This window comes from Papaver somniferum, chromosome 11 (genome assembly GCF_003573695.1).
Source record: "Papaver somniferum cultivar HN1 chromosome 11, ASM357369v1, whole genome shotgun sequence".
NCBI lineage: Eukaryota > Viridiplantae > Streptophyta > Magnoliopsida > Ranunculales > Papaveraceae > Papaver > Papaver somniferum.
Genome location: NC_039368.1, coordinates 131647594 through 131656584, shown reverse-complemented (window position 1 = coordinate 131656584; position 8991 = coordinate 131647594). Strand labels below are relative to the sequence as shown.

General features: G+C 36.5%; 1 protein-coding gene and 1 long non-coding RNA gene across 3 annotated transcripts; both read right to left on the bottom strand.

Moving 5' to 3' along the window:
* Window positions 1-738: 738 nt before the first annotated feature.
* On the bottom strand, window positions 739-4131 carry LOC113320215 (chitinase domain-containing protein 1-like). Its single transcript, XM_026568153.1, has 7 exons — window positions 3837-4131; window positions 3590-3747; window positions 3396-3480; window positions 2371-2468; window positions 1904-1991; window positions 1443-1797; window positions 739-1189 (listed from the first exon to the last, which is right to left on the bottom strand). Exons 1-7 carry the CDS (start codon window positions 4083-4085, stop codon window positions 939-941), a joined length of 1284 nt encoding a protein of 427 aa, XP_026423938.1. The 5' UTR covers window positions 4086-4131; the 3' UTR covers window positions 739-938.
* Window positions 4132-5558: 1427 nt separating this feature from the next.
* On the bottom strand, window positions 5559-6126 carry LOC113320986. Of its 2 annotated transcripts, none has more exons than XR_003346393.1 (3): window positions 6068-6126; window positions 5821-5895; window positions 5559-5734 (listed from the first exon to the last, which is right to left on the bottom strand). It is a non-coding gene; the product is annotated as an uncharacterized LOC113320986 (long non-coding RNA). The 2 variants fall into 2 exon arrangements; XR_003346394.1 differs by having other exon boundaries at window positions 5821-5886; window positions 6068-6118.
* Window positions 6127-8991: the final 2865 nt, after the last annotated feature.

The following is an 8991-nucleotide window of genomic DNA, read 5'->3' as shown; positions in this document are numbered from 1 at the left end:
CAAATTCAGCCTAATGCGGGAATAACTTCTCTCCGTATTAAGCAGCACTTGTGCAATCATAATAGAAATTCATCATATGCATGGGCATATTATGAACAATTTTCCTCTCTTGCCTGAGGAAACTGATACAACATCTCAATATAATATTACTTCCTATACTCTGAATACTACAACGAAGTTTGGAAATAATATCAACATATGCACACTACAAGACTCTGCAACCTTATTATACTACACTGCTTTGATAATGACAGATTTTGCAGGAAACATCACTGGAACCAGAGGACATCCAGGATACTATGGAGCAGAGGGAGCAACAGAAGAGGCAGACCTAGCTTTCCAATGGGCCAAAAAATTGCAGCACACAAACGTTACCATATCTGCCGAAGCAATGGAGATTCTAGTTCGTTTCAAATTACTCTATCATGAAGCGGTTACATGAAGATTTCACATTAGCTACCACGAAAGAAGAAACTGTCCTGATGAAGAAGAAGAAAATAGTCCAAGTTTGGGTATTCACCCAATATCTTTTGTTTTATTGAATCTTAAAATCATCCACAGACAACAAAACATGGATGCTTTCAATTTAGCTCTTTTTTGTAAAAACAATGCTGGCAGGTTAAGTGGCACTTATGCTACCAATGCCAACACAAACACTGTGTTTGGGTCTTAAGTGCCTTATAGGCCTCAGCTTTTCCTATAAAAAAAAAAAAAGTGAAATAAGACACTCCAGAAAACAAAAGAAAAAAAAATGGGATAAGGAGTGTCATAGAGGATAGGCATTGAAAGTTACCCTTCGATAAAACTAGACTATCATCCCCTTTCTTAAAAGGTAGATTCATAAGGATGAGATTCTGACAACATTACAATCCAAACTCTGAGTTGGAAATTCTTAATACACAATTTTGTTCAAGATTGTATCCAAACCTGATGAGAAACTAAAGAAGATCAAAGAAATAATCCAAACCTTGACCTATCTCCCAAATCGAAATACCTGCACCCCATTGACGAGCTTCCTCCAATCGCTTTGAGATTGACATTAACGATGGGTAGAAAACAGTGTGCTTGGTTCCTTTGTTATCGGTGTACATAAACATGTGTTCCTCGCTCTTCTCGTCCCAATGTACAGCAGGTTTGTACTTCTCCAGCAAGGACAAGTATTCCATACCAACAATAGCTCCACCTCCCCCTGCAAAATCCAAATCATTTTCTGAACATTAAATCAATAAAAACAAATAAAAGTTGCACATTTTAACATAGAAACTAGCAATTCAACCGTAAACTCTTTTACTTAAATAGACATACTGGCAACTTAAGAGAAAAATCCTGAATTCTACGGCTCAGTTCTCTTCTAGGGCTCATTTGAGAAAAAACATGGGTCCAAGTGTTAATAACAGAACTTGTTTAGATAAATGTCTAGCCCGCAGCGTAAAGCAACATACCTTCTGAGACAGCAAAATCATTCCCGTAAAAATTGATGCCAAGGAATATCTTATGGGCCAAGTCCTTTGAATTGCCACCGCTACCACTAAGAAGCACTTGAAGCACTGACGTAATCCACTTCAAAGGTGCATTGGGACCAGGCTTTTGAGGACCTGAGAAGTCATATGTCATCAGTGAAAAACCATCAACAGCATTGCTCAAGCTCTTAAGATCTTCTGGCCCAAAATCATGTTCTTGTAGGTTTATCGAGCTAGGTGGACCAATTACGTAAACCAATAGTAGCCAACTCTCATCGTTCCTCTCTGAATTCACTGAGTGCAGTGCTTTGCCTAGTTCTTTGACAAACTGCAGTGCCTGTGCCGTGTACAAACAAAGATTTTTCATGAAATTTACATATCAACAAAACTTATATTGGATCATATCCATCCAAATTTGAATGCACGAAAGAGCTTGCAGTCACCTTACTTCGCATTTCTGGATCCTGCAGAACGCCATATGCTGCCCACCTTGACCAAGATTCTAGCACTATACCATCATAGTCCATCTCCCTATCCAGTATACAGTATTTGTAAATTTGTAATGGTTGAAACATGAACTGTCATACAGTACTAAACTAAAAGCCTATGATTTAGTTTCGTAATTGCATGGAAGAAAAACTCATCCTAGTAATCTTTAACAGTACATCAAGTTCGTGATCATGCATAATCATACAAATTCCAGGACATGATTAAAGAATGCAGTGAAGACTTCTTCTACTCCAAGCATAACATGACCTGAATTTCTAATCTGCCTAAATTTTTTGGTATGTTCAAATTGAGGTTGGAGGATCAGTTCTGAGAATTTTAGTGTCCTGACTATAACACTAACGACTAGTTGTAAAGGAATTTAAAACTCTGAGGAGAATAAAAATTGAGATAGACAGCTTACTTGCACTCTTCTAGAATAAGATTTATTGCTTCCTCCCTCCGTTTCTTTTTTTTAAGCAATTCATTAGGAAACACTTCTAGAACAATTCTAGGTAATACCTGTTAAGCAATATCATGCATTACAACATTATCAACACCGTGACTACAATGGAAATAGTAGAAGAGGATAACTACAAAAACGAGTCAAAGCATAATCATTCTGCATATTCATCAAGATTCGGTACCGTATATCTGCACCAGAAACCTACTGACGTATTTCTGACCTATTATTTTACTAACAGGGGGTTACTTATACAGCAGAGAGGCTCACATTTACTCATACAGCCGAAAGACTGAAATCATGTCATGGACCTGGCACTTACCTAAACATATTGTTTTATCAAGTGCTAACGTTAACAGCAACTAGTTCTTCCCTAATTGAGAATTTGATGTGATATAAATCAAGCTCTAAACCTCCCCTCACACGTCGCACCTAATATGGCTGAACTGTGTTTTGCATTCACGAAGGCACACTCAGTTTGATGAAAGAATATGCTAAGCCAATTTTAACTACCACCCCTCCCCCCCATTTGACTCGATTCATTCCGTCTTACACAGGCCGAATGTTTCTTTTTAGAATTTTTTAATTCAATTTCCACATAATGCACAACCTACGCAAACAACAACTTCTTTCCTACTCGAGAATGCAATGTGACATAAAATCAAGCCCAAAAATCCCCTCAACCCAATTTTGTTGAGCTTTTTTTTCTTTCTTTTCCATTCACGATGCTACACTCAGTTCGATGAAAGAATAGGCTAAGCGATTTTAATTGCTACAACAATTGACTCAATTCATTCCGTCTAACATGCTTCCACACAAGCCATTCTAAAGTTCCCTTTTAGTTCAATTTCCACAAAATGCGCTACCTACCAAGCTAGTATAACATGTTTTCCGTTCACTACTTCCTTCCATTTTAGTTCAATTTCCACACAATGCACAACCTACGCAAGCTAGAATAACATATTTTAAGTTCACTACTTTCTTACCAGTGCATCTCCACTCTTTCTAAGATCCTTAATCCACGCAACATCAGCATTATGTCTCCCCTGCAGGATAAACCGACTACCTTCACTGAAACAAACAAACAAACAAAACCAATTTCACTTCATAAACCACAATAACAAAACATCAATCAGCATATCCTAACAAGCAATAACAACGCCGATGCCGCGTTTCTTACCTCTTTAGATCATACCAAACAGGTGATAAATGTGTAAACTTAGAGTTAAATCTCTTTGCAAACTCATATCCTTTCGCATTCCAAGGTGTTATATAACCCAACGTAGGATACGGATGAAGTCTCCGCCGCAATGCATTCTCAGAGACCCTAGAATTTTCCTGAATTTCTTAAACAAATGAAATCTCATAAGAAATGAAACACTAAAGAACACTTGAAACAACTAATTCAAAGATTTCAGTGAACTTACAGTGAGGATTTCGTTGTAATTAGTGCTAATTCTAACAAGACCTCGTTCGTATACGGAGAGATCGATTGGTTTGATTGGAATGCGTTGTTTGAATTGGTATACGACCAAGGATATGAATGGGATTAAGATTGTGAGGAGGATGATGATGGTGGTGGCGGTGGTGGTGGCGGTGCAGCAAGCAGCGCAACAATCTTCTTTTTCAGGAGGATCTGAATTGGTTGGGACTGGTTTGGTTTTCTTTTTCGCCATTTTTGAGAACTCGGACGATCCTTTTTTTATTTTTATTTTCTTTCTGTAAAACAAAACGAATGTCGATGAAGTAAAGAGAAGTAAGAAGTTAAAATTTGTTTTTTATGTCCTTGTATTTTATGGGAAATACCAAATGACTCCCTGATACATATCAACATTGAGCAGACCTCCTTTATAATCCAACCTCCGTCCTAAAAAAAACCAGGCATTTGTAGGGCGATCCTCAAGGAATTTGGGGACGTTTTTATTCTCATCCCATAAATGTAGTTAAGGGATGTCCTAGTGGTTAGAAAAATATCTAAATACCCTTTTACAATCAGTAGTTTGGTATTGTTTTTAGCAACCGATTATGATCGTGTTTTCCTGTAATCTTTGCTTTGTTTTGAAAAAATAATTAAATTTGGGGTTACTACCACAATCAGTAGATAATCAACATTATAAAACTACCGATTTTTTAAGTACGGAAATTCGAAGTGTCATTTGATTTCCAAAAATTGTGTAGGTACATAAAATAGACTCACCACGTGGTCGCAAAGGAAGACACGAAATGAGTCTGACGAATATCACTAAAAGATACTGCATCGTTCCCCGGGATCCCAATCAGTGACTTGTCAAATCAAAGTCAGAACCGCCTTGTCTCCGATCAAACGATACGAAGTAAGAAAATCTATACGCGAGAGAGCATCCCAAAGCGAAATAGTTCACAATAAAGGAACAATTGAAGTACCCAACAAGATAACAGTCACGAAATCAGATAGGCGAAGTAAGGTTACTTGGCTGGAAATTTAATCAGCGAATTCAGTAAATTTTCAAACAAGAAAAGAGACAGCTGTCCCGACAAACTCCCAAAGTTGTCAGCGAAAGAAAGGGACAAACTTTATGGAAAATGGTCTAGGCGAAGTATAAACTACCTCCACGAGAACCAGGCGTCGACCAGGAGAAGTAAAATGAGATGTATTACATTATGATACACTAGTGGAAAACAGACATTCCGCGACCCTCAGAACAGGTCATATATAAGAGTTAAACGACCTGTTCTAGGGTTCTCTGAATGGGTCGTTGATAAAGCGTTTTTTAATTGCACGACCCCTTACGCGTGGGTCTCTAAACAGAGACCGTTTCTTACGGTAACTAGATGCTGACCCCGTGCGCGTGGGTCGTAGATTTGAATTATAATATAAAAAAATACAAATTCAGATCAGCTGAAATGCCTGAATCTGAATTAAAATCTGACTGACATTGAAGTCAAACTAAAGTCAAGTCAAATTAAAGTCAAACTGAAATTCAAATGCAACTTCAAATTAACTGAAATTAAAATACAACTTCAAATTTGACTGAAATTTATAATCAAACTGAAAATTTTAACATTCATTCATTTTATCCATTGGGTTTAAAATTACACAAAAAAGGAGGAAATTTTGAGTTCAGAACAATATATGTCCAAGCTAGCTAGTAAGTTCAAACAACAACATACTAAACTAATTGATAAACCAATAGACGATGTTCCGACAACGTGTGACAGGCAAGAATTGAAATGTTAAAACTGTAGAGCTGATGCCAAACCAAAAGAAACATATAAAAAATGCTTTGAGACTATCATGCCTCTCACTAAGGTGTAAGCTCCAAAGTAACCAGGATATCAAGAGAACCTACATATCAAAACGCAACAATTCAGAATCTGTTAAGGATAAGTAACAGTCATGAATATTAAAAGCTGCAAAGATGAACAACTTACTCTACAGTTAAGCAAACAACCTAACAACCCTTGTTACCACTTTCCATGACGAATCTTAGTACACCACTGCAGGCCCTAAGCACAGAAACTTCATTAGTGATGCATAAAGAGATGGGTCAGTTATTGCTATTTTTGGATTGATTGGCAAGACAAACTAAATGTAGATGGTTCCAGGGAAAATAAATCCAAATTTCGCACAAGAGATAAAGGTCAAGGAGAAACAAATGCGTCCATTTCTGAAACTTACATGCAGTAGAAGGGGAGGTGTTGCACTATAGATTTGGATATTTGTCCAAAAGCAACCAAAAATAGTCATCTCGGCAGCTGTTACAAACACAACACAAATTTATGAACGCCCCTACCTATAAGTACCGATACTTTCAAGGTTTGGATGGAACAATTAAGAATTGACAAAGGATTTATTGAAAGTTAAGATACACAATGAAATTACCGTGTATACTTCTTTACAGTAAGGGAAATTCGATACGAAAAAGGCTTCTAGGCCATTGAAACTAACCTTTATCAAGATCTGTAACTTCAAAAACCTACAATTGGAATTTTACCACCAAGTTCCATAGATACAGGATGCTACACAGTCACATACCAAATGAGAAGGCTCAAAAAATATAAAAAAACTTAACATAATTCCGAGGTAAAGCTATAACATAACTTAACCAATTGAGATGCAAAGGCCATCACCTTAGAACCAGTTGCAGAACTTCTGATGATTGCAACCTGGTTAAGGGACGGATTATCTTAGTGCTTATTCAACATGAAATCAATAATACCATAGATCCAGAGATAAAACATCAAATACTGAAGAAAAAAAACCTTCTTTTACTGTAGGGCTCTAAAACAGGACAGAACCAAAAACAGGGAACTGAGACAAACTGATCCAAGCAGACATGTAATTTACCAAATGTTACACGTCCAAGACTTACCAAATGTTAAACGCTACAAGAAAAGGACAAGATATTCACCTCTACTAATAATCATTATTGCAACCAATCTAACTACATGTGCTATACTGAGAGGGATGAAGAACCTGTGATTTAATCACAAAGAACTAAGTAAGTAAGCTGCAATTAGATTATATACCAGCACAATCTTTAGAAACGAATTTAATGTGTGCAGCGAAGAAAGCCCCCATACTTGACTAAATCCCAGTATGATCTGCAAGCTTGCAGCTACAATCAGAACTCCTTGAGTTTCCATAATACTGTGTAAAAATCTCTGCACCAACAAATACTCATCGGCAACATCACAAAATATCATCAAGATTTGTAAATCCAGGGTTAAGCAATTGCACCTTACTGATATAGCATAAAAGCAAACAGGGAACTCAGAATATTAAATTACCTCGATGCAGTTTAATCTCTGCTCTTTTGTTGGGGATCAGCCGCTTATCGTCAACATTAAAGGTAGTTCAATCAAACATGCACATAAGAGTACCCAGAAGACTGTTGTCACTTGTCTCTCCACAATGTCCAAGTGTCTTCTCCTATTATGATTTTCCTGCAACAGAAACTATCTAGTATTAGCAAAAGTAACAAGAATACACACAATACGCGAAACTTGCAGACCAGTCAAGGACAAGCTATTCACCTCTACCATTAATCGTTATTGCAGGTATAGGCGGTATCCATGGTACTTGTCCAAAAACTAAGAAATCTAAACTGATCGACCTTTTTATTCAATGGCCTAGCCTTGAATTTTGGAATCTTTTCTAACTCCTCAAACTCGGCTGCGCTTTTCATGTTGTAAGAGTGAACGCGGTTATATGTTTCAAAGTCAGGTCTCATGGGCCTTGTAAAAGTGAGTTTAGGCTACTTCTAAAGAATTCAAGCCGCATCATCCTGGATCAAAGAAAAACAACCAGCAAAGATTTCAAAATGAGTTCTAATTGATATAGATTGATGATAAAAAATGACCAGCAAAGATTAAATTCTAAGGAGAAAAATTAAAACATAAAAATGTGGTGAACCAGTTACCTTTTTGTCATCGCATTTCTTGGCCTCGACTTCCTTCTCCTCCTTATTTTGGGATCATCTCTTTCCTTGTTTGCTTCAGATGCTGCTACATCACTCTGCAACCAGAATATAACATTAACCATGAGATTGATTCTTCTTATCCTAAACCAACATGCCTATCCATATGTAAAAGTGGAAAACATATAAGAACAAGCCCTAAATACTCATGATTGATACAAGACATAAGCTAAAGACAAAAGAAAAGAAAAATAGGATTCACCTTGATCTCCACCATTACTGATTTCCCTCATGGTAACCAGTAAGATGCACTTTACAACCACTGCTCAATAATTTAAAAACAATTTCATCTTCCTACAGAGGAATCGATTCGGTCAACCTTGCTTAAGGATTTTCACATTGAGGAGCTTGTCAATGTGAAAAGGTCACATGATGCAAATAACATTCCTTACAAAGAGTAAAATGTTGAACTAAGCTATAAGCTATGAAATATGTTGCTTGTGTTGGACAATGGGACATTCACCTATTATCAAATTCATATAATAAAGATGCAGAATAACATTCTCACAGCAGAAGCTAAGGTGAATATTTAGGCATCAGATATGAATATTTATCATGATTGACAGACAGAGACCTTAACGTTTATCAGATTTGGACACTACATATGCACATAGATCTTCTACAGGTCATTAAAGACTTTATCTCACAATCTGGTCAGGTCATTAATTTTGACAATAATCCATCTTATCCAGCAAGAATTTGGATTCTTTATATGTGACTCTCTTAGTCATATACTTAGAGTAAAGAATATGGATAATGAAGAGAAGTATCTTGGTTCTCCACTTCTTATTGGTATATCTTAAGTTAAATCCTTTGAAGATATTAATATTTCTTTTGAAATAAGACTTGAAAATTGGCAACATGAGAGAATGTACTTGTCAAGATGGTAGAAGTACAATGGTGAAAATTGTTCTTAATCCAGGCCCCATGTATCAAATAAACAGTTTCAAGATTCCAAAAAAATTAATCAAGAAGCTTGATACCTTACAAAGAAATTTTTTCTGGGGATTTAAGTCAAATAGAGGTAACAATCCAATTTTCCGTAATAATTTATGTATTGAAAAAGATTTTGGTAGCTTCGCCTTTAGGAATTTAGAGATGTTGAATCATGCTTTACTCACCA